Genomic DNA, 26,703 nt, shown 5'->3' with positions numbered 1-26,703 from the left:
CTGCATGGCCAGCCGGGATGGTGGACTTCCATAGGCTAGATCCTGCATCCCTCTCTCTCACCTTTGCTCTCTGTATTTCAATAAGAACTCTTTAGTATGGTAACTGAATATTAGGCATATTCATTAGCCATGAAAACAGAACTGTTTCAATTGTGTAAGTTGTCTATTCAGAGCAAAAACAGGTACATATTGTTAGTGTAACATTTTTTTTTATTTTAGTTATTTTCACATATATCTTCATGTAAGCTACAAAAATTGTGAAATGCAGAAATGGTATTAAAACTGCAAACTTAAAAGCTTTGATAAAAAAAACATGTGTCTTTCCCTGCTAACAATGACCTTTAAAAATGAACCATATTTTGATGGAATCATTTAATAAACATATCATACACTTCTCAAAAATAAATAAAGAACAACATCAGAAAAAATCAATACTTTCAACAACATGAAGCATTTAGTTGTCTGTTTTTAAAGACAAATGAGACCTCTAGGCACAGTTTTAGGCATCAAAGAGGACACAGAGGCAATAGGTTAGTGTGCACTGCTCTGTACAAAAATACAGTCTGAATAAATTACATTGCTAGCCATAAGATTAGACTTCACTTACCAGTCAGTTCATTGCATGTTTAATAATATACAGTTACATGCTAATCCATATATATCATTTATATTTCAAACACATAGGTCTCTCTATATTTGTTTGTAAAATTTACAAAAGCTAAACGAACTTGTGCAAGAAATCCAGAAGAGGTGCTAGGTACTTGTTAGCACCGGACGGTATACTTTAAGCTTAAAAAATACAAATAACTAGCCCTGCTTGCAAGTTTGATATATATATATGCACACATATGCGTGTGTGTGTGTATATATATATATGTATATATTTATTCATATATATTTGGAAGATAAACAATGGGTTTGTTGTGCGAAAAGAATCATCCCTTAGTGAGATAAGCCAAACATCTGAAATTGTGAAGACATGATACAAGCAAAACACACAAAATGATTTATTTATTGGAGGTACACTCAGACACAGAAGTGTTTTCTTTTTGTGGCTAGAAAAAAATTATTTCAGTGTAACGTTGTATGTACTTCTAGTTCACTAATGAAAAACAAAATGCTTGCCAAAGCTGGCTGGCTATGGTAGGGAAAAAAAAGAAACAAAAGCAACAACATTAGCCAAAGATAGGTACCTACATCCACACTGTAGATGCCCAAATGATGACCAGAGGAGTTTGAGAGGTGTGGCCTAACAGATTGCATTACAACCTTCAAGAGAAGAAGTGGTGCTCAGACTCTCTGAAAATCGTCTCTCTGTCTTACATGCTGAAATATGAATGACAAATCTTGTCTTTAGGCATTCATGAGTGTAAATTTTTTTCATGAACATCTTTCATATTAAGAATCGTGTTACTTTCAGTATTCATACAATGAATTTGCATTTGCCTTAGGCCTGACATTTATTTTCTCTCAAATTCCACATAAAGCAAAAACATGGATTTGATAAGATCAGTAGATATGGTACAGGTTCAGCACTGTGCTGCTGCTTCTGGTCAGCATAGGCAAAGCACCTCACAATGTTGGCACCAAAATATCACTTCCTTGGAAAGGTACACGAATCTTCTCTACATTAACCTAATTCCCATGCCAAACTACAATGTTTTTCATGCTGCTAAATAAAAGCAGAGCTACACAGCTGTCCGGAGAGCTATAGAGCTAACTATATACTGGATATCTGCCTTAAGTGAGTCTTAGGAAAAAAAAAAAAAATAAAATAAAAAAAAAAAGTAGAGTTACAAATGCTCTCTCATGCCTGTGAAACAAACAGAAGTATTTTTCCCTTCCATCCTTTTTGTTCTCTAGGCATCGCCGTACAATTACTTGTAAGTGAAGCTATCATTTTGCTCTGTCATCCTATTCTAATTAATCGCTACTGGTCCAGGAAAGAATGCCGATGCGGAATATTCTGCTGTGAGAATAAGGATTTAATTCCAGAGAGGCCTAGAGTTTTAAAAATTACCTCTGTACTTCAGCAATACTTCTGAAATAACTTGCTAAATGCAGTCTTCTGGTTCCATAACCACTGCAGAATCTTCTCTCCCGGTGAACTGCGGCACATATATTAACACTGAAGATGTTGCCTTAACATATTCAGCAGTCTTTTCTGTGGAACCAGCAAAACCATTGTATACAGGTGGATTTACAACCCCAGCATATCTGTTTTTGCAGAGGTCCATATAGAATATATTTTAAATTTCTCCTTTAAAAAAAATAGTTATTTCTAAAGATTAGAATTGTATAAAAATATGTTCATAATTAATTGAAAATATCCAAACAAGCAAATAGTAAACAAAAATAAAAGTGATGCAGATTAAATTCATTTAAAAGTTCTCCCTATTTTAACTTGGACTGCATTTCGTTTGTACAGTCTCTGGATGTTTTAAATGGGAAATATACTAAGCAAGGAGTAATTAGATGTATATAAGCATCAGCAAATCCATTATAAACCTGGCCTTTAAAAAATGAATTACCTACTGCAGTGATAATGTTTGAATATGGACATGATTGGGTCTCAGCTATATTCTTGATGATCGGAGACGCTCACAAACTAGTTAGATCTTTTAAAAATGGCAGTTTTTTCTTTGCAACAGCCTAAAAAAAACAGTACTAGGTTACATATGGAATAGCAAGCAGTTATTTCAAACATTTCTACCTTAACTTGAGGTGAACTTTTAAGCATTTCCCATAATACAGAGTTTGTACAAGGGTGTAAACAGAAAACAAATCATTTCATATTTATTTTGTAATACCAGCCAAAACTGGGGGTACCAGTCCAAACCGCTTCAGAAGGTGTACAAAATTAGTATTTTAACCACTGCATCACAGCTCATATTACAATGTTAAGATGAATTATCTCTCTCCCTCTGCATTTATAATTGTATTATATATATTCATTTAAACAAACAAATGCCTTCCAAAAATATAGTTGAACTTGTTCCATATGCATTTTTTTCATTATGATGTTTAGATGTTAAACATATATTTTGGACAACTGCAATTCATTCATGCATTTTTAGATGCCTCTGGGATATATGAAGCCTTTTTCTACTCCCCCTTATCTCCACCCCCCCAAAAAAAAGAATACTCAGAGCCAAGACAACTTCCATCTGCATAGTCAGAAGCACATGAAGGCAAGTTTGGACTTCCTTCAACTATCCGCCACAGCTGGCAGGGTAATGTTGATTACCAATTCATGAAATCCCATTTCCAACATCCCCCACCCCCACCCCGCCAGAAGACTGTCGAATGCAGATATTAGACAAGTCATTAACCAGTTATATTCACTGCCCTCAACACACTCACTTGCAGCCAATTCCTTAAGAGCTTTTTTGAGCAAGTAACCAGGGTCCAACACAGCCTATTGTACAAGATGCCACTGCCTGCTTAGCCGAACATTTGAATCCTCTATGATACAGGGAAACTTCTAAACGGAGCTTACGCCAGCTGCTTCCCTGAAGGCAACGGCAGATGCAGGCATTGCTTTCTCACTCGCACAATGATCACTGTCATGTAGATCCTTTGCTTGCTGTCAGGAAAAACAAAGCTTATGTATCAGCAGCTTGCAGCATCTGCCTATGTAAGATCAGCAATCCTAGTGTTTGCGGTTCTTTTAAATGGTTGTAAAAGCTGGTTATAGTGTTCACACCCAAAAGGCAAGCCTATTTTATCAACAGAGGAGACTGCTTGGTGCTCCACAGTGTTCTAAAAAAAACTGTGAGTTAGAAAAGATGGAGTAATCCTTTTGTTATTTTTCTTTTCATTAAATCGTTTAGTAATAGTCTTCATAGTTCTTAGGGTTCAGGCAATAAAGAATGGCACCCCCAAAAGAAAATATAGTTGCACCCCAAGCCAGGCCATAGCCCCAGTTGAACTCATGATATATTTTCAAACTGACTGTTTCGATGAACTTGATCGGGTAAAGGACTAAGCTGCACACCTGAAGAACAACTGAAAGAGAAACAAACCAAATGTCAGAAGAGGCCTTAATTCATTTCCATAAAACAAGGAAATCATTACATTACTGAAATTCATATTTAAAATACTCTCAATGCAATTTTAACTCATAAGTTACTTCTCTTTCTGAACAAAATACAGCATTCATTTCATCCACACAGAGCAGAACACTTTCTGCATATTCACTTGTACATGAACAAATGCTATTGCTATGGTGCAATTATGGTCGCTCAATTTTCTCGGGAATAAATAATGAAAGCAATCTTTTCACAATTCTTCTCTCACTCTCCTTTAGTCTAGTCATTAATCTTTCTATAATGACAAAAATAAGATCATTATTTGTATAGCTATTATAAGTCAAAACAATGAACAGAAAGAATAAAGAAATATTAAGTAATATAGCTCAGAATCAAATCATTTACTTGGCCTAGTAATAATTCACTGTAGTAAGTGATACATACTTACATTCAGTGCAGTCTCACCAAATTACATGTATTTCATATGCATTACTTCATTCAGAATTAATCACATTATTACATGGATACCAAGGAATCCATAAAGTTTTATTAGCCACTAAACTTCCGAGCAGTAAAAACATGTCTTATATTGTGAATTTAGGGGGTGGGGCAGAAATGCCTCATGCTGAAAAAAAGCTAATAAAACAGATGAAATCCAAGTGAGGAAAAAGCTTAAATATCATTATTTTCTAAAGCACTATCCCAGAGAGAGTCAGAGATTTCATGCAGCTTGATCCATACTCCTGCAGTGGAAGCCAATAAACTTCGTCAATCATCAAAGCAACAAATACAGTAACCTTAAAATGAGAACACACAGATAAAGAACTCCAATTTTCACATAACGAATTCAGTTTCATTGGTGAAAGTTATACTTAGCTTGAACATAAGAACAAGCTATATGATCCAATGATTCTTTATGCCTCTAGTTCTACTACCCACAAACGACTAAACATTAATGTTGCAATGTATGCAACAATCTTTTTGCCCCTCATTGTGATATGACCTTATCACAATGCTCCCTTCTTCTAGAATTTAACACTATCATTTTTAAAGACTTCAGTACACAACTCATTTTGCAAACAAGGAGCCCCGTGATTACACTCAGGGTGAGCACATCCACAAGGTTGCCACATGCTTAAGTATTTGCAGGGCTGAGACATACTCTCATGAAAGTTTAATGGTATGTAATATAATGCCATAACAACTACTTTCTTTAACATTGACTGAGTCATTTTTTACAGTTTACTTGGTATTGTAAAAAATAAGAAGAATATTTTAAGATTTTTTATAAAACCAGAGCCAATACAAAATGCCACTGGAAGATAAAAAGGAAGACTGCTTTGGACTACAAGAAGCCCTTCTGAAATTACACCACGAAATTACAGCAAAATAAGATGTCAGTGATATTCTCCTACTGCTTCCACACTTCTTGCGCACCAGAAATCTGTCATTTGCCTTTTCATTCCCCCATGCACTCTTCAGTTTGTCAAACTGGCACCTTTCAGTAGCCTGAAGACTAACACTCTGCTAACCTCTGGATAAGAACTAGTATGGGGAAATGAATTCCAATACTCACTGTACACACTCTGTGATATCACTGTACAAAAGACTCATTATATAACTTTTTTTTCCCCTCATATCCAATTAGTCTACAGTCTTTGGTCTCTTACTTGAGGCTGACAATTGTTGGAATAGTGGTTTTTTGCTGTGGATACCAAAATCCGTAGTGGTTTTTTTTTTTTTTTTTTTTTTTTTATATATAACTCTAAAGATATTGAAGTGTTACTTATTGTCATTCTATTCTAATATAAATTTTTGTCAGCCCCAACAAATATTTGTGCAACACTGGAGAAATTTTGACAGGATGCATGAGCTTGGAAACACATCTTTGAGACCATTCAATTTGATGAAGATTTCCAGAGAGGGATGGATATAAGCAAGCTCTTCAGTGACCTGAACTAGAGCAGCAGTATCTCTGTCGAGATAGTACAGAAATTGGTGAAAGGGCAGGTGGGGGTGTTAATTTCCAACCAAGGAAACTCTCCATCTTCCCTCAAAGTAATATCCGAAGTGAAACTTATTTTAACCTACGGATTGCGCTAGCAAAGGCAGGCAAAAAAGAATACCAAAAAAAAACTTAACTGATTCTGTTGGAAGAGGAACCTGTGGCTGAAGGAGCAATACTTACTACAGATAGTTTAGGCATTTTTGTAGTGAGCTTTCCTACTTTTGCTACTGCTGGTCCAGCTACACTGTGGAAAAGCTCAAAGGAAGTGCTAGTATCAACTGGTCAGCTGAAACAACTACCCCGCATAACATTGCTGTCATTTTGCACTATTTTTGTCTCTTGTTGTTGTTGCTCCTTGTTAAGTAGAGAAGGACCAGTGTGAGCTAGGGGTAACAGCTGGTAAAGTTAGGGAAAATGACAGGGATGATCCAAAGAAATAGTAAATCCAACTTGCTTGCAACTACTGATCTGCTTGGAGTGAATTTAAAGCGACTCCATGCTGTGTCAACCTCATTTACAGGAAGTGTCTACACTACCTTTCTTCAGAAATACTTTGGGGGGGGGGGTTCTGTGGGAAAAAAATAAATCTTTAAAAAAATCAAAATTCTATTTAAATTGTTACAGAAAAAAATACCAGTCATCTCAAACCACACTGCTCTCTTCAAGTTTAGGCCCACTTTTATGAATAATGCTATGGGACTTGCAAAACAATTGTATGTGTTTCATTCAATTTATGTAAAATTTCTGTCACATTTTCTCTCGCTCATTCAAATGTTTTACTATAGCAATCTTGCTAGCTAAAACCCCTTACAATGCAGCTTTGTGTTTGGCCTATATGAAACTGGAGGTGCTGTTCTGTAATCCTGTTCTCTCTACCATTCCTCCTGTTCTGCTTAACACACTTAATAACTGATGGGCTTTGCAATTTCAAAGATGCAATTACACAGATGTAAAATAGATTATAAGCAGAAAAAAGCCTGGACAAATGTTGTCAAGAAATGCTTAAACTACAGAACCCTACAACACTTGGAAAAACTATGGCTAGAAAGGACTTCCAAGTATCAGATGGCTGACTCCCTATCCTAAAACAAATGCAACTGTACCTACATCATTCTGGAGGCAGGTGTGTCTACTTTCAGATATCTCCTCTAAGAAAGGCTACAACCTATCCAGAAATTTTATTCAATTGCTACCCTATTCTTATTCTTAGGAAAACCCTTCAAATTTAATTTTAGAAAATATAAAATACAAAAAAAAAAAGAGATTCTTAAAAAAAAAAAAAAAAAGCTAGGCTAAATCTTCTCTTAAGAGTTTATTTGGGTGTAAGTAAATAGTTATTTTCTTCTCTGCAGCACATGTATCTTGTCTATATTCTCTTTCTGTAAACTTTCTACTCGGGTTACATTTTTATAACCATTCTTGATGCTCTCTGGTGATGTCTCTCCACTTGGTTCACATCCATCTTCAAGTACAGTGTTTATGTTTGTGCTTAATAAATCCTGTGCAATTAACTGAGAAGCAGCAGGAAGAGGAAGAAAGTCCAGGCTAGTTTTTAAAATACTGATAGTTCAGACACTACAGGTAGTTCTGAAGATAGTTCAAACCACTTTGCTACACAGAAAGACCAGGAATTTCAGCATGAGGCCTAATTGGCCAAGCAAGGGGCTTTCCAATGACCTACCGTGCCAAAATAGCAGTATACAAGAGGGGGGAACAAGACAGGCAACAAAAGGGGAATATAAAACCACTGCTCTGATACTTAAGACACAAAATCAGGAAGGCTGAAGCCCTGCTGGAGCTAGGGCTAGCAAACGGCAAAAAGGGTAATAAAGCATTAAAAAAAAACAAAACAAAACAAACAAAAAACTACAGGTACACTAGTCGCAAAAGGAAGACATATGGGCCCACAGATGGATGGGGATGCCAGACTAGTGACAAATGATGCAATGTGAAGCTTTCTCCAAAGCCTCTGAGTGACACGGTTTGGGAAGGAGAAGGGCAGTCAGCACCATGGGAACAACAAATTAGGAATGACTTAGAGTCATATTCATATCTGTGGAACAGATGGGATTCACACAATGGTGATGAAAGAGCTGGCCAGTGTGACTGTGAGTCCTCTATCATCTATGAAAAACATGGAGATGAGGAGACATCCCTGCTGACTGAAAAAGGCTAATCTTGGGCCTGTCTTTGAAAGGCTAGAAGTGGGAAAAACACAGAACTATAGGCTGGTCAGCCTCACCTCAATCCCTGGACAGAGCACATCCTCTTAGAGACCATCTCCAAGCACAAGCTGGATTCACCAAGGGCAAGGGTCCAAGAGCTGCTAAGATGATCAGCACACGATCCGTAAGAACAGGATGAGGGAACTATGTTTATTTAGTCTTGTGAAGGGGAGGCTGAGGGGCAATTTCAGAGCAGCCTACAGCTACCTCCAAGTGTAGGTGATGGAACCAAACTCTTCTTGGTATTGCTAGACAACCTAAGATAATTTTGGGCAATGGCCACATATCAATTTTACAAATTCAGGATGGACATTGGGAAAAAAATATTCATCAGGAGGGCAGCATAGCACTGGGCCAGCATGCTCATAGAGGCAGTCGATTTTTCGTTGTCAGACTTTTTCAAGGCTCCTTTAGATAAGGCTGCAGCTGACTTGACCTAGCGCAAGTGATAGTCCTGCTTCAGGAAGGAGACAGACTAGATGACTTGGAGAGAAGCATTCCAATCAGAATTTCTTTGATGCTCTAATTCTTCTTCCTTCTCTGACTACTTCCTATTGAAGTATATTCTATTTTTTCAGACTATTCCTCCAGTTTCTCAAAATTGGGTTCTGCCCCCAATGTATCTGGCAATTCTTTCTAGCTTCATTGTAACTGCAAATTTAGCAAGTGCACCTTTTATTCTACCATATCATTATGAAAATATTTAATAGCACAGAACTCAAGAGATAATCCTGTTATACACAGTTAACAGTATATATTTAAATATATTCACACCTGTCAATCAGTTGCTGGCTTATTCTCAGTATCTATAGGCTGAATTTGCCCGTTTGCTTTCTCATCTCTCCCAGACTTAACCATTCTTCCTTCTTCCTCCTCATCTACACACAGATTTCCTAACTGAAACCTGAAGTTCAGAGGGAGAGGAGAAAAAAAAGAACAGAAGAACAGAAATGCCTGAAGCCAAATGTTCAGACTCTGCAGTGCCTGGAGGCCACTTTTCCATTTTGTTCTTTCTCCCACATAGTGGCCTTTCCTACCTTACACCCACACAGACTGTTAATGTTTCTGGGCAATCCATCCTGTGTCTCTCTACTAGAGGCAGAGGGATGTATTTCTAAACAGGGCTATACAAAATATTTTGTGATGTCAGCAGATAATCGGGACAAGTGCTTTTTAAATTCAAAGATCTTCTGTGAAATCCATAGATGAAGGCTTGAATTTATAGACCATTTTATAAGGCACAGACACCACTGTTTTGCAACCTTGACACTCCCCTCTTCAGTAGGGGATTCTTTCCACAATTCTTTTGAGACATCCCAGTCCATATTCACCTCTAACAATAGCTGAAATCAGAGATACAATCTGTAGGAATCGCCAATGACAATGTCAGCATAAAATCCACAAAGGACTCTCCTCAGATTTGCCAGATAATGATAAAAAATGGGGCAGTTCGTTTTTGCTTCAGCATATTTCTCCTTCGAACATGATTCAGGTCACAGCTATTAAAAATGCACACAAACACACACAGGCAAAGGAAAGAAGCAAACACCACCCGTGAGCTATAGCACTAGTACATTTTTCTTTTTGATGCGGGTAAGCATTGACACCCCTCCTAATTTTTGCAATAATACCTGGAACTAATTTTATGCCCAGTAGAATAGATTAAGCCCACTTTTTCTAAAAAGCCACAAGTAGTATTTGGGAAATTGGAAGGTGGGTTTTTTAATACAAATCTGACTATGGTTTGCTAATCAAGCAATATGACAAGATAAGGCAGTGTATGTCTGAGCAATTACTAAACTACTACACAATGTTATGAGAAAGAGTCTAAAGCCACGTAAGAAACTAGTACAGAGACTCAATAATGCCATTTCCTTCAAAGTTAACTGCCTGACATGCTTTATAACTTTAGAATACTAAACTTTAAAATAATGTCACAACTCCTGTTACTTATTCAACTCAGCAATGCCACACTTAGAACAAAAAGATCCATATCTGTTCAAGAAATCTGATCCTAGATTGTATTCCTTATCTAAAGCCTAATGAAATAGGATCTACTAATATTTCTTGAGTGAAAAAAGTGCATCTAAAACACTGCTGTTCAATCAAAGTAATATAATCAGCAGGGGGCAGCAGGAGCTTTTCCCAGAGCCTTGTTTCATTTCCAAATACCCTTCAAATTCTGAATTCTTATTCTTTTCATATCCTTGTAAGTGGTTTTTTTAATACATCCTAAAGACTAGATTCTGTCATTCTCTTCATTATGGGCTTTCAGAAGGGGCTTAAGCTGCTGGCTCCGATGCAGATATGACTGACAGGATGAAGGCAAAACATACTCGGCGAATCTCAGGAGAAACAGAAACATCCTGTGCTGACTAAGCCCCTAAACACCAGAATGTACAAAAGGAGATGATCTGATATTGTAATTATACCTCACAAGACCAGTCTTCTGGACACTTCAGATTCACAGAGCTCCCTGAAGATTTTGTGTTAGTCTATATAAACTGTTCCATTTTGATGCTTTTAAAACCAAACGGGGACTACAGTGTGACAGCTGTTAAATTAATAACCAAGAAGTAAGCTGACACAATGAAATTGATTCCTCTTGTGGCACAAGGGCATATATGTCGCACACCTTGCGACATAATCCTATTTATTTTCACACTTAGGGCTTCAAGGGTTCACATTCGAGCATTAATTTTCCTGTTTTAAAATTTTAAGACACAGAATATCCAAATATCAGAAAGAGCTTTGCAGGAAGAATAAAATTGAGAACATCAAGTAGCACAAAGTTGCAGATTCCAAAAATGATACTTTCAGATTTATCCTCTGTGATGTCCCCTGCTGTACGTACTTCACAAAACAGTAAACAATTATTTGTTTGCATTATATTTAGGAACTGTAATAGTGCAGTGCCAAAATGATTAACACACTGCAAAATTGGTACCCTGCAAATGCCTCAAAGGATTAAAGTTAAACCAAATATCTCTGAATTAATATGCAGAACAAGGCACATCTTTCTTCTTCACAGAAGTGAAGCTGCTCTCATGAAATTTTCATACCTGTGCTAGTAATCTGCTTACCTGCAGCAAAGAGCATGACTGCAACTGGTCTGTAGAAGCGCCGCCGAGAGCCCACGCAGATAGAGATCAACCCCACCAGGAAAGCGATGAGAATGATGGCAGCACCACCCAGCAGCAAAGCAAGAGTCGCAATCTGCCAGTCTGGGGGGATAGGGGTTACGGAGAGGTTAAAAAAAAAAAAAAAAAAAAAAGAGAGAGAGAGAGAGAGTGCGCAAAAAATAAGTAATACAATTGGAGTAAAACAAGCCCACAGGCTTGACATAAGCAAGAAAACATGAGGAACACAGAGCCCCCATCAAGGATGGGGTAAATAAACAACTGTGTTTTGTTTTTCTGTTTCCTAATTAGTGAAATACCTTCACACAACGGATGCAAGCTAAGAGCAAAGTGCTGCAACCCACACTTCTTCAAGGCTTAGTTGGCCTCATTACGGTTTTTGCTTGAGTAAGACTGAACAATTTGCTACTTTGGTTTTGTCCAATTTAGAATGAGATATTGAGGTTGGGTCAGGATTAGTTTGTGTGTGTTAGCTGACCCCAAGCCAGTCGTAACTTTTCCCTAGTACAGAGTGAAACCCAACCTTCTGCTAGAGCTCGTTGGTGTGGCTTAAGAAGGGAAACGCATGGAAGCTGATCCTATAGACACATCATTTGGGAAGTACGAAGGCCGTACAATACAAATGATGAAACTAAGGGAAATAAAAGAGTCGCTCAAAGGAAAAAAAAGCATTTTCAATGCTAAAAAAAAAGGAAAAAAGAAAAAAAGAAAGAAAAGGAAAATGGTAAGCCCTCATAAGGTCAGTTATGATCACTAGGTGCAGATTGAGTAAAATCCACAGACTATTTTAAAATATCAGTTACCCTAATAAGTAGTTTTTCTTTTCTTCCTCCAAGGGCAACTTTTGTATTTGGCCCAGCACATTTGCTAATTATTTTTTTATGCATAACAGATGCAGTTACAAACAACATCCTTGCAGTCTTAAATCAACAAAATCAATTTGCAACAGATGGCCGTCATGGGTCCGTACAACGTTTTAATTTCTAACTTAAAGGCTTCTATATGATTTTAGAAAGTCACTGGCTTTGTGCTGACCCTGTTCACAAAAGCAAATTTTAGATTTTGGCCTCTTTGCAATAATGGGTTTCAAGGAAAAAAAAAATCTAAAATCAGCTTGTGGTAAAAGGCACCATGAATTTAATGTTTATCTCAATACTTTCAACATACTAGTACTCATACATTATTCAGAATAAAATGGCAAAACGTGTGAAACAGTTCAAATACATTACTTTCAAAATAAATTTAGAAATTTTAATGCTACTAAAAAGAACAAAATAAAAATCTACTTTGTGTTTTTGAAAAAGAGAGCAAAACTCAGTGTTTTAAAAAACAGTACATCCAGTTTCAACAATCTGATCAAGATCCCTTCACTGCAGCTGTCGAGTTTGGGAGTGGGAAGACTGCAGCTAGTATCACCAAAAAGCCTTCATATACCAGATAAAAAAGGAAGAAAAAGATAAAAATGTGAATATAAGAACTATGAAAGCATTTCTAAAAGAAAGCTTTATTTTCAAGGTATGTTTGTGCAAGTACACATTTATTTTCATACTTTTTAAAAATTTAACATGTTATTTTAGACAATTATTTAATTACTAAGAAGTATTCAATCTTACAAGTTCTTTTACCTATTGTTTTCTTACTGGACCAAGACAGGGCTGGAAGCAATCCTACTTTCTCTTACCCTCAGCATGCAATTTAAAAGCCAGTTTGCTGTCCCTTCCTCTGTTTTACCATTAGTGGAACGGAAATACAATTTTACTTATGGATTGGAATTTTATGAGGAGTGGTTGTTTAATGTTGATATGACACTTCAAAAAACTCTAAATCATCAGTATACTAATCAATTAGTAAGTATTTTTTCAGTATCCCAATGCATTACAGGTAAAAAAAAAAAAAAAAAAAAAAAGAAAAGAAAAAGAAAAGAAAGAAATAGAAAAATGAAATGGATAAGTATCCTACCATTTTGGAAGAACATAAAAGGAACCTTTGTACTTGAAAACTACAAAGATACAAAGACTAGGCATGTAAATCCATCTCACCCAAAATTTATAAGCCACACAAAAGTGAAAAAATACAGGAAAATGTCAGATGGGAAAACTCAAATTAAGCTTTTTGAAAGCCACTGCAAACAATTAAATATTAAAAGTTATCTTCAGATTGATCAGAAGCACAAGTCTAATATGAAATAAACACGTGCAACATTAGAGTATCAAGTAAATTAAAACAAGCTAAGTATGCTATTGCTTTCCAAAATCATGTGGCAAGATCAGTCACACACATACAAGCATGGAGTTACAATACAGTTAGCTACCAGAATAGACATATCTACAGATTTCAGAAAGGTTAAATATATATATATAATCTTACTACAGTATTGAGGTGGGAGGTAAAAGGACAAATCAGTGTTGGAAGACACCTATGCTTCCAACTGAAAAATAACTTAAAATTAATTTCTAGAATAAGAGAATCTACTCAGTGATGTTGACAGTAGGACAAAACTGCAGTTCTTAATGTTCCTCTCTGCTAGTTGACAATAAGGTATTTGATATTGTGTTTGGAGGTGAAACATCTGGAATTGCCTCTGTATTTTCATTCCAGCCTCCATTTACAGCAGTGGACAATTACCACCAGCCTGTAGGCTGAGCTGCCTGTTGAAACAAAGAGGTATTCTGTTTAAAGGATGGCATAGAAGTCAGGTCAGTCAGGCATGAGTCAGATACTGCCGCAAAAATACTGGACTGAATTTTCCCATATTGCCTACCATGGAAATTACACCTCTAAATTTCCTTCTTTTCTTAAAAATAAATAAATAAATAAAAAGGTAACTTTCATTTCTGAAAGTCATCAGAGCTAGTGACAAAATAAAGCTTATGCTGGATTAAGTTAGCAAAACCTTCTGCCTGGGCCACCTACTTGACAGCGTATATTTTAAGAAATCCAGAGCTGGACATATGTAAGAGAAAAGAAACAACCACAGAAAACTGAATCACTGCTTCCAAAGGAAGAACATTCTGTAAGTTAGATCACTACAACAACATAAACACACGTAGCAAATACACTTTCCTACTGCAAAAACCTGCAGTTCCCTCAAACTACCCAGGGGTGATTTATAACAGGCAGCAGCAAAGCAGGAACAGCAGATTCCTGTCTACACAACGGCTGCTACGTAGTGTTACTGGTACAGGGAACATTAACTTCCTAAGTTTGCTTTCGAGGTATCCAAAATCAGCTTGCACCACTTCCAGGCATGCAACAATCTTGCAAATGAGTTACTGTACTCAGTTCAGGAAACAGGACAGTTCAGTGAACTTGCTCGAGTGTGTGGAGATAAAAATGCACACGAACACGAGCAAAATGGGACCCTATAGACCATTATTGGTTTTCTGAGTTCCCCAATTTTTTTTATTTTTATTTTTTGATGCTTTAACACCACATACTACTGTTTTCTACTGCACACCTCTACGATTATATTACACACTTAACGACTATAACAAAATCACACTCCATGAATCTTATTAAACTTCTAGATTTTAAAAAGCAGTCATCCAAATTGTTACTTTTGGTTTTTTATAATTGCAGAGACAACAGAAAGCATAAGTAGTAGATTAGACTTTTATTTTTGTCAGTTTTAATGATTCTAATACGTTCAGAATATTTAATATTTTATTATGTTCAGAATTACCCTGATGATGGCACCCATGTCCCATCTGAACAACTGCAATTAATACACTTTTAAAAGATTGTTAAGTAACTCAGTAAGTAACTTAACTAATGTGAATCCAGATACTTAACACATATTTTCAAAATACCAAATAGATGGTTTAAAACTCATAAAAATGATCATCCTCACTATAAGAAAAGAAAAGAAAAGAAAAAAGTTAAATCAATGACAAAAAAATGTTTACTTTCTGTTAGTGGTTCATATGTAACTTGGTACCTTTTTCTAAGGATATCCTGTCTGTATTGCTTTGGGGAAATTCTGCCCATTTCTTAGTGATATAGAAGCACTGTCTTATGGGACCTTGAAATGTGTCACTCCTCCCCTCTTTCCCCAAAATGAAATGACCTGAGGTGTTATGTTGTACATTAATTTTTAATTAAGAAGAGCTCTATCTGCTCTATTTCTTGAGCAAAACTATACCAGGATAAAATCAGGAAAAGTCATTAAAAAAAGGATAAAACATCTCAAAGTTCTCAGAGAACTGTTACTTTTAACAAATAGGTCATTCATTAACATATGAAAGTGTCATGCAAATGGTTGGCATTGTCAGAGTTTTCATGTTTTCAGCAAGTTCCTCCAAAATTAAATATTCTCTCTGCAGAAAATACAGATGTATTGTGAAATATGTGAAATATTTATGTATGGTGGCTTTTTCAAAAATTTCAAGCAAACTGAATTAGTCTCTTAAGAAACAGCTAAGTATTCCTTAGTTTTGTATAATGGTTCTCCACCAATTCTTCTCATAGAGACTGAAGAAAGAAAAATACCTGAGTCTATTATATGGTAATGGTAATGAATGGCCTTCTAGCAACGGGTTGGGGGGGAATGATGAGGGGGAAAACAAAAACAAAAAACAGTCTCTCTAAGGCAAGTTATTCTGATTCAGTGCAAACCTTCCAGCTACCACATACCTACTCTCAGCCAGTAAATGTTCTTAGAAATTGTAATACGGCAGTTAAATACAAGAATTTTGAATTTGAGAGAATGTGCCAAGTAAATCGTAGAAAGTTGAGGCACCCACACATAAGAAATTAAATATAACCCACTGAATGTCATAACAAGCAACTAAGATAAATAAGGTAGCTGAAGATATTCCTAATTGGTTCATATTCAAAACTACTTCTAAGGTTATAAATAGCCATCAACTTAGCTATCAAATAGCCAAAGCATAATGATTATACAAAAACACAAAGGCAGACTACTTTCTGAACGTACATCTGTTACAATACCAGTAAAATTTCCTCGTTTTTCAGCATTATTAGATGCTAAGACTTCTATGGAAGGCCAAAGTCCTCTGAACTCAGCAGAAGTATGGAGGCAAAGCACGTACTACTTAAGCACATCCGGTTCTTAAATGTTATTCCACAGAGAAGTCAATTCTTTGGAACCTGAGCCAAAACAACTTTTTTTTTTTTTTTTTTTTTTTTTTTTTTTTTAATGGAGGTGCTTATGTGAATTCTGTTTCTCCTGTATAGGTTCTAAAAAGAACTTACGTGGCTGAAAGGTGGATGAAATTCAAAATGGCCAAACTTGGGAAGCATGTATAAGACATGTAGTCTATACTTCTACTCTCTTGTCCAGCCTGCACTATAAGCATAGACTTTAGAGAATCTGCAGAGTACATTTTTGTATACTAAAGAGATGCTTTCTGGCAGGATCCAGACTCCATTCAGTTGCTCTAGTCACAGCTTTCCACAGTAGAGCCTTGTACAAAAATCTCAACAAATATGTTCTCTGCTCATTGTCAGTGTGGGTAATATGCTTATTACTGTCAGCTGCTGCACAGATACACTCTGCTTTTGCATTTGCTTTTTATTTTATGAATTCTGAATAAGATTTTCTAAAGTATGAAAATGATTTCTGAGTGCAGATTCTCAAGTCACTTAGACACTTAAAAAGTGTTACCAGAGTAATTTTTGCAATGGGAACCAACCAGCTGTGGCTGAATGCATGATTTCCCTAAGACAGAACACAAATATTCTATTAAGGTGCTCATCTGCTTGTGACATTAAGCTGAATGTGAACACACACTAAACTATGTGAAGTCACAGACATGTAAAAGGAAGCTGCTCATTGACTGAACAGACTAGGCAATCTTCTGCTTCTTTCTCAAAAAAAAAAAAAAAAAAAAAAAAAGTTGTTATTTTAGAATTTGGTCTTTGTCTACACACAGCAGCATACAGTGTGAAGTTCTCAATAAGAGAGTTTTTGCACAACACAGGTGAAATTTATAGTGAAGTTTCAAATAGGTCTAATTCATGAGGATTTTGACAACACTCAAACAGAGATTTCAGCATTTTAAGGTGAGTGCCGAAATCCTCAAGTACCTCCTAAGAATAACTCCTAAGTTCCCCATAAGACATCAGTTGCTTTCAGTTTAGCAGATAAGAAACTTATAGGATGATTTAGTGTTCCTGATTCTGAGTGCAGAGTTATTTAGAATCAGTCAGTAGGCACAGGAACGCATCCAAAAAAACAGCTAACTGGGTCAAAACTGGGAATGCCTGTCTCCAGTTGAGATGCAGAATGCTAATGACTTGTTGATGATGGTAGCTGCCCAATGACGGAGGAAAGGCAGGCACTTCCTTTGTTGCTAGAGGCCAGAGGACTTCTCAGACACTGGAAGATACTTGCTTTCCAGCTCTGACTAAACCTGTACTTCTGCTCCTATTCCCCAGGAAAACTTAACACCAGGTTAGACTGAAACCACTCTCTTCCTCCATCTGCTAAACCTAGCCTGGGAGAAGAAAACCATAAGATCTATAAAGTCTATGAACAAATAGGCAAGAGGGAATCTGAATCTGTGTCTTGCTTTGAAGGGATGCTTATCTAACTGGTCTGGTCTGTGTTTCTGATGCTATCTAGGTACCTATTCAAAGACACACAGAAATGACTAAGCATTCCCAGCACACAGCCCATGTTCTGGGCTCTCCCAGCTTCGAGGGAAAAGCTCTCAGCAGTCAACTGCAGAGTTGCATCCCTTCTGGCTTCATTTCTCTTCATAGCAAGATAAGTTCATGTAGAGGGAAAGAGACTGGCTCTGTTCCAGATTAGATAGCAGCCAGTTGGATCATACACTCATAGGAAGTAGGTGCTCCAGGATCTAACCTTCTCAACCTAGGAAAGACTAAAAACATACTCGCTGAGCGAGCATAAAAATTAGGCAGTCACTGCGCAAATACAGAAAACATTATAGGAAGCATTTTAAACTGAGTATCGCTAACCACGTGGACTTCTTGGAAAACTATAGTAGGAGTTCAGACAGCACTCTATTCACTGTTTAGTGACAAACACACCACAGGATGCCTGGGAACCTGCTGGGGACCGTTTGGTTCCCAGAAGATACAAAGAGCACACGGTCTCAATTTCAGCATCTTCATTGCAGTCTTACATAAGATATGGTCTGCTTTAACCTGTCTGATCTACCTCTTTTTTAGCTGCCGTATTAGGCAGACTAAGTATGGCCCTGGGACTGCTGGACTTAGTCTTTTTGGATACTTAAGCACCACAGCAAGTTTCATCCTTAGTTTCTATAGGACATCAGACTGAACAACAGCTTGTTGCTGAACAATAACAGCAACAAAAATATGGTAATCACCTCCAATGTTGTGCAAAGGAGACAGATTTTGCAAGTCAACAAGATGGTCTAATGCTTGGGGGTTTACAGATGTATGAACAACATGAAACATAGCAGGTGCTTGCTCATCTGTCCACTGACATACATCTCTCCTGAAGACTAAATCTTACATTTCTTATTTATATAAAATTATACACTTTTGGAGGTTTTAGAACATCTGCTCCCTTTCTGAGTCTTGACCTTCCTGAATTTATGAAAGCACACAGTAATATTGCTTGAATAAAGTTAATCTTCAAATAAAAAGTTAAGTATTTCCATTATATAGATCTTTATTTTATTATTTAAAGATAATATGCATTGCACATCACTTTTGCCAATGTATGACTTCAAGACAGGCACAGCATTACAGAAAATCATGTAATCTATAATTCATTCACAGAACAGTACAACGTGAGCTCAGGCATTTCTTCCATTGGATACATGGCATTTTTCTGAGACTAGCTTTTTACTATGTCATTTTAATTTTTGGACATTCATTCATTCAAGAAAAAGCCACACACACCCACAACTCCACAAACATCATAAAAACCTGGAAATCTTAAACTGATGTCATTAGGAGAGAAGCATGGGAGCAGTGTTATACAAGCTTTTCAAGAAAAAGCTCACCTCTTCTGACCTCTTCCATACATACTACTACATTTTAGCAATCTGAAGAAGGAAGAATTATACTTCAGGCTGCAAAAGTAATGTGATGATTTCCCACGATTATCAATGTTCTTCAAGCAAACTGGTAATCTTTTGCAATTTCAAAACTCATTCCTCTGTACCTTGTGAAAAAACAATTAGCATTTAAAATAGTTCAAAAAATACTTTCCATCAAAATGATGGCCTTTATATTGTTGAACTGGAATGAGCAAAAACACATAAAGTAATACAGTTGGATAGACTCTACTCTCTCCTGCTTGTTACCTTAAATTTTATGCGGTCATCTTTGGCCGCAAATCAGTAACAGAGGCAAGGTTACTCTCTACTTGACTCTAAATATAAAGTCTCATCAAATATTTAAACCACTTATATTATCTCTAACATAAGGAAACACTCTGAACTTACTGGTGCAAGATTTCTTTATTAAATAGAGAAGACTTAAAGAAACAGGATACATTACTGATTTCATAATGGCACTGACGAAAAGCAGTAATAATAACCCACTAGGGTTACAGCTCTTCCTTTATTTTTTTAAAGAGTATTATCAATCACAAAGTGCGTAGTGCTCTTCATCTGATCATATAAACCGACACAGACCTCATGCATTACACATCAAGGTGCTATCACCATGCCTCTTAACTGATTGGAAGAGGATGCCTGAAATCATAGCCTCCATCATACCAAAAGACATAGATTACTTCAGAGACATCTCAGATCTGCTACTCGCACAGAGCATGGCTGTGGGAAGTCCAAGGCTAAAATAATTTCTCCATTTGTAGATCTCGGAGCTTACTTTAAACTGCTCTACTTCGGGCTAAAGTGAGGAGTAGTTTGCAAATTCAAATCATTTTGAAGGCATTTAAAGAGCCAGGTAAACATCAGGCTTTACAGAATAGCAATCATCAGAGAATCACAGAATAATTTGGCTGGAAGGGACCTCTGGAGGTCACTTAGTCCATCTCCCTGCTGAAAGCAGGGACAACCTCAAAGTCGTACCCAACTTCAACATCCTATCAGGTTGCTCAGTGTCTTAAAAAGCAACTTTGAAGTAGTACGGCTTTTAATTTTATATACATCTTCAGAAAAAATATTGAAAAAGATCATTAAAGAGAATAATATGCAAAGCTATAGTACTCAAAACTAAATGATTTTTTTTATTAATTTCTCCTTCTGTTTAACTACTTTCTTCAGACTTCACGAAATTACACTAGTTCCTCCTATGTTGCTTTACAGCAAATTATCAGCCTTGTGGAGTGTTTCTCTCTCTCTTTTTTTTTTTTTTTTTTTTTTTTAACAAATATGCATCAACGTCAACTCAGAGCAACGATTCAGATCTTCTAATGAGGAAGCTGCTTTTGAGCTAGCAATTTCCCCTTGGAACAACTGCTTAGATTCAAAGCATGCAAATACCATCCAAGACTATCGAGCCATGTTAATTCAGATATCTGCATCTAATGTATAATTAAGGTTAAACCCTTCAAGTGCTACCAAATGAGCAGCCTATGATGCTTTTAAATTTTAATTAGAATAGAATTATAAGCATAAAACTAGATTTAATTTTCCTTTAATGCACTATGCTGTAAGTTAAGCTTACCTTTATGGTTTGCTCACTACTAAGTTTAAATGCACAGAGACCCTGTTGCCTTTACACCCTTGGGATTGCTTTTTAAATATTTACGGACAGTTTTTAAAACTACAATATTCTTAAAGAAAACTGAATGTTGCATAAACACATATGGGTTGTTAAATAACAAAAGTCATACGACCCCCATAAACCAGAAAGATTTCACACAGGTTAAATGTATTCATAAATATTTCTACATTCACTATTTGCACAACTGAAATGCTCCCAAAGGAGTCATCCTGTTCTGTGAATAAGATATACACATATTTAGGTCAAAATATGCAATGTTTACCTGACATCAGATTCTGTAGTACCATTTAGGTCTCCCATATCATATTTATGTCTCTTTGATTTAGAGAACTACCATAGCAAATTTGAATATATGCAATGGATTGCAGCTACTACTAGTTCTTTAACTACAAAACAATTACCTGAAGAGATACAGACAAACCATGACGTTGCATACAAGATACATTTAATTTTAGGTAGATATTGTGCAAAGTACAAATACTCACACATCACTCCCAACCCCCGATAAATGTATCAATGAACCATTACAAATTAGGCCTAATCCACCTCAAACAAGACCTAAAAAATTGCTGTTTAAAGATACCAAAGGAAGGCTCCAAAACCTATAAGCTTTAGTTCAGCACACGGATTTTAAATAAAACAGACTTAAAACAGACAACTTGTGCATTAGCCAAGGCAAGCTTTTATCACAGACATGCCAAGACAGCTGATGGAACTGTAAAGCAGCATTGCTGGACTTTACAATTTTATCACAAATCTCTCAATATTGGCAATTTTGTTATATATCAACTTCAGGAGCTGGAAATAAGTGAGAACTTTAGAATTTCACCAAGGGGAGAGAAAGACATGGGACATGCAAAAATATGTTTATAGCTCCTGTGCATGGAAAAATTTTGAAAACATGATCTAAATAAATTCTAAAAATCAAACAAAGATCAGGTCTTTCACACTCTTGAGATTTTTAAAAGTATTTTTGACTAAATACCTGAACAGTGATATTATGATGTACTTGTACAACTTTAAAGATGCTAGGAGAGCACAAGATTGCTTGCAATTTATAGAAAGAGCTCTCAAAAAGATGAATGAATGAATGAACACATACTCCAAGCACCAGCAATACTCAAGGAAAATTGAGGAGGATTATTTCATGTTACAGCCAATGTAATTGTTCCCTGCACATTTCCTTCTGCTCTTCACTACTGAGTTGCCCTTTTGGCAGCAGTCGGGGTCCTACATCCAATTACAACAGAGGTTTTTAATTAACCTTGAATATGCTTTAACAGCTTCTAGTATGAGCTTGCCCTTGATCGTGCCACTTGAGGTGCTCTCCTTCAAGGGATGACGAAGTAAATCTCTTAAAACCATGGGTGAAGATGCCTTTCTCCCCAAGTATACGACTGTTTTTCACAGCTAGCTAGCTACCAAGCTGCTTGCATTGGTATCAAGCTAAGTGGAGGCTTCCCACAGGGAAGCTCTATCTCCAAAATATACTGCTTGCTATATTCTTGATGTAATAGGAAAGTGCACTTAAAATATTAAGCAAGCACACAAAATGGTCTGAAATACAAGCCCCGTCCAACTTGGTAAATTTGCTGGGAGCCATTGACTTTAATGGGAATTGTAACACACTTGGAGGAGGAGAAGGAAGAATAGTGTAGTTTCTCATATTTCAGGTCTCCTTAGAGAGTGCAGAATTGTACGCTAAACACGAGGAAAATGAAGGGTTTATTCAACTCACCCCAAATGAAACAATCATTCACTTCTTCTCCAGTAGCTTGTGAAGCCTAGCTCTACTAGAGTGGAAAGTATCTCAGGAAAAGGAGCAAAGTTCATTCAGAGAACTTGAATAAAACTGAATAGTCAGGAGTGATTTCAGGAATGTTTGCACAGAGTGGAAGAAAGCATCTTGAGAAGGTAAATTCAATATACACTATCTAACAAAGCTACCTTTCTCTTTTTCCCCCTACATATCCTCACTCATTCATCTTTTCCTCTTCCATACACAGGTGATTAACAAAGCAATGACAGAGATTAGTTGCTTTATATGCTGCACTGTAAGCTGTCCTGCTTTTCTTAATGTCCCAGTTTTGCGTGTGTGTGTGTGTGAGCACATGTGTGTGTGTAGGAAGGGAGGGGGGAGAGAAAGAGAGCTTGGGGAGGTGGGAGAGAGGATTTGAAGCAGGTTCTCATCCAGGCCATCTGAAAAGTCTTTCTGCAATCAAGGGATACTATTTCAGGAGACAGAGAGAAGGGGCAAAGGATTCATGTTGCTAAGGAGACACATAGAAGCTGACATTCCTACATAAATTTCCATTTATACAGAGAAAGGAAAAGAAAGCTCTCCAAAGTTTGTTTAGATACCCTGGTAACTGATTGAAGCTGAATTTTTTTTGCAATTCATTTTGGCATTATGCGATTTACAGCAAAATCCCCAACAACATGCAAACCCTCCAAATTTTACCCCACACAATGACAGAAAAAAATTAAAGCAGCAGCAAAAGAACCGCTGCAATTTCTCTTCAAGCAGAGATCAGTTATTCCCCAGAAGCTATAACAGGATTTCAGAGAAGCGAGGAAAAAGAAAGCCTTTATAAGACAGAGTAAAACCCTTGCCCAAAACGAGCATCTTGTTCCTGTATGATTTACCATCTGTGTTGGAGAGCACTGTGATACAAATGGATGATTTAGCAATGCATGTGTGTGGGGGAGAGACGAAACGGGGCCGGGGTGGGAAGGCTGATCACATTTGTAAATGTTTCTATCCGGACTCCAGAAGTTGCAGGGAAGCACAAAGCAAATAAAATAACCCATCAAAACTGGGACAAATACCACACTACGACAGCGTCTATTAAGAAATATTCAACAGGCAGCTTGTTTATATCATTCAAACCCGGTTTTCTATGCAACCCAAACAATACCAAAAAAGCAATCCTAGAAATTATTTATGACCAGGGACAGAGACGGCTGAAGAACGAGCGAGCACCGGGACGTCAGAACAGCGAGCGCGGCTTGAAGGCGAAGGAGCCCGCAAGGCAATGGGCTAGAGAAAGGCACCCACGAGCAGCACACCAGGAGAGAGGGGGCAGGAATCCAGATTTTGCCTTTGCTCGGGGCAAAATAATCACTCGCGCTTAGGAAGCCCCAATTGCTTACACAGTTTATATGGCGGGTCTTTTTTTTTTTGGGGGGGGGGGGGGCTGGCAGTTTCTCATTATAGGAGAAAAACTGCCCCTTAGGATTAAAAAAATAAATAAATAAAGAGAAGCAGGGCAGGGCCCTCGGGGCGGGGGCCGCCCGCCGGGGCCGGGGCCACGCAGGGGGGTCGGGGGGGCGCCGCGCCTCACCGCTGTGCAGCGTCGACTCGCAGAGCCAGCTGTCCAAGCTGCCGGGCTTGCGGCAGGACTCCCAGAGGGACAGGTAGTACTGGTGGTCCGCCGTGACCCAGGCGGGGCTCAGCACGGCGCCCAGGTCCAGGCACAGCGCCAGGAAGATGCACACCAGCCCCACGAGCTTCAGCGGGGTCAGCACCGACACCCGCACCTCCTCCATCCCGCTGCCCGACGAAGCCATGGGGCGGGCGGAGCGGAGCGGAGCGGAGCGCGGCGCCGGCAGCCCAGGCCGGCCGGGCGCAGCGGCGGCGGCGAGGCAGCCCAGCGCTGACTAACGGCGGGCAGCGCCGGCTCCGCCGCCCGGCGAGGCGCCCGCCCCCCGCCTGCGCGCCCGCCCCCCTCTATCAGGTGCAGCAGCTCCCCCTAGTCCCGCGGCTCGGCTCGGCTCGGCTCGGCTCGGCCCGGCCCGACCCGACCCGGCCCGGCCCGCTCCTCCTCCCGGCCCGCCCCCGCGGGGCCGCCCCGCGCCGCCCCGGCCAGGGTGTTGGCGGCGGCGGCGGCCGCCGCCCCCGCGCCGTTCCCGCTGCCTCGCCGGGGAAGTTTGGGGAGCTTCGCGCCCGCGAGGACCCCGCGCAGGGTGATGTCCACTACGGATTACTTAAAAAAAAAAAAAAAAAAAAAAAGAGAGAGAGAGAGCAAAAGAAAAAGAAAAAAAAAAAAAAAGAAAAAAAAAAAAGAAAAAGAAAAAGAAAGAAAAAAGAAAGAAGTGCCTGTATTTGAGGCAGAACTATAAAAACGAGAAGGGAGAAGTAGTCAAGGCGGGGAAGGTGTCTGGTGTGGAAACACGGCGAAACTATTCGATACGTACCGATCATTGTACCCCCATCAATTATTATCTGGCTTGTTTCAGAGCTTCAGTTCTCCTTCACAGATCCCAGTCCTGCTTTCTTCTAATTATAGGGCTGTTAGCATTTATTTTGAAAAGTGCAGGATTAAATCCTAAGCGATTTACACAGCTTTTCTTCAAATTCCTGTTTCACCCTGTTGAAAGTCCTTTAAGGCAGAAACAGAAAGAAAGAATAGTAAGCTCCTTGGAGCTGTAGCAGCCTTGCTGCTACAGCTGTTTATAGGAGATAGCATACAAGGTCCAGTCCTGGAACGCTGTTTTCTAGGTGCCGCTGCATTACATGTAACTTGCATATTTTGCAACAAGTTTCTCCTTTTTCATAGGCATTTAGGTATCTCTTCTGTTAAAATTACAACAACCAAAATTCAGTGCTCTGATACCATATTACGGGAATCAGAATGCTTATGGAAACAATGTGATGCTACCAGTAATACATATTTCTGAGGCTTCTAAGCCCTTGATAGGTACTTGTGAATCAGCTAACCCCAGCCTTTCATTAATGCTGAAGAAGTGCATTTTCTTGATCTGTTCCTGCTAAAAATTGGAAGGAAATGAGACTTGTTCATTTTTTTTATGGCTGCTATAACTTCCATAAGTACCAGACATTAATAGGTTAACCCATCAGACTGAGTCATGTTAGTATTATATTCTAGTTGTAAAATGTTAATTATTATAAGAACATAGCAAATATAATTAGAAAATGAGAAAGGAATTAAAAATCAATAAAGAACATAGTTGTTCCAAGCTAAACACACTATTTCAAAACTGTATGAAATGCAGAATCATGACTCTCTCCTAGTATTGCATAAAAGGTGGAGAAAATGTCAACAGTTTACTAGTAGTATATAAAAACTTGGGATATTATATCCAACAGGACTTACTTGGGACATTGTATATAGCAATGGTGCCTATAGTTAATGTTCCCAGCACTTCTAATACAAGATTCAATTTGTTTTTACTTTATTAAACATTTGCTCTTCGGGCTACAGGTTCCTCTGCAAGATATTTGCCTCATTTTTTTTTATATATTCCAACTAAAGTAGTTGTATGTAGTTTGAAAAAATATACATTTTCACTACCTTTAAAAAGACTCCATTTGTTCATGTTTTTCTTTGAGAAGCAGAAAGCTGACATACAAACCCTTGTGTCAGGGGTATTGTCTTAACGCCACAGAAAATTAAACATTGTCTTTAGAAAAAAAAAAAAAAAAAAACAACCCTTCAGAGCTAAGCACAACCTGCACACCACACTGTGGTTTGATACAGCCAAGAGAGATGTATTAGCATTTGACAGATAAGTTCTCATAAGATTTTGGCTGTACTGAGCATGCTGCATCTGTTTACAGCTTCTATGTCTGAATGGAGGCTGTACCAGCATATGAACCCTTGGCATGCCTAGGCCTTCTG

The 26,703-nt window shown here is 38.0% G+C and overlaps 1 protein-coding gene across 1 annotated transcript; it reads right to left on the bottom strand.

The window, feature by feature from the left end:
- Positions 1-189: 189 nt before the first annotated feature.
- TMEM47 (transmembrane protein 47) lies at positions 190-24,704 on the bottom strand. The gene is made up of 3 exons (XM_062599950.1): positions 24,406-24,704; positions 11,348-11,488; positions 190-4,008 (listed from the first exon to the last, which is right to left on the bottom strand). The coding sequence occupies exons 1-3, from the start codon at positions 24,629-24,631 to the stop codon at positions 3,830-3,832; spliced, it is 546 nt and encodes a 181-aa protein (XP_062455934.1). The 5' UTR covers positions 24,632-24,704; the 3' UTR covers positions 190-3,829.
- Between the last annotated feature and the right edge of the window lie 1,999 nt (positions 24,705-26,703).

The sequence above is a fragment of the Rhea pennata genome, chromosome 1, assembly GCF_028389875.1.
Source record: "Rhea pennata isolate bPtePen1 chromosome 1, bPtePen1.pri, whole genome shotgun sequence".
In the NCBI taxonomy this organism is placed as follows: Eukaryota; Metazoa; Chordata; class Aves; order Rheiformes; family Rheidae; genus Rhea; species Rhea pennata.
This window is presented reverse-complemented; position numbering and strand designations above follow the sequence as displayed.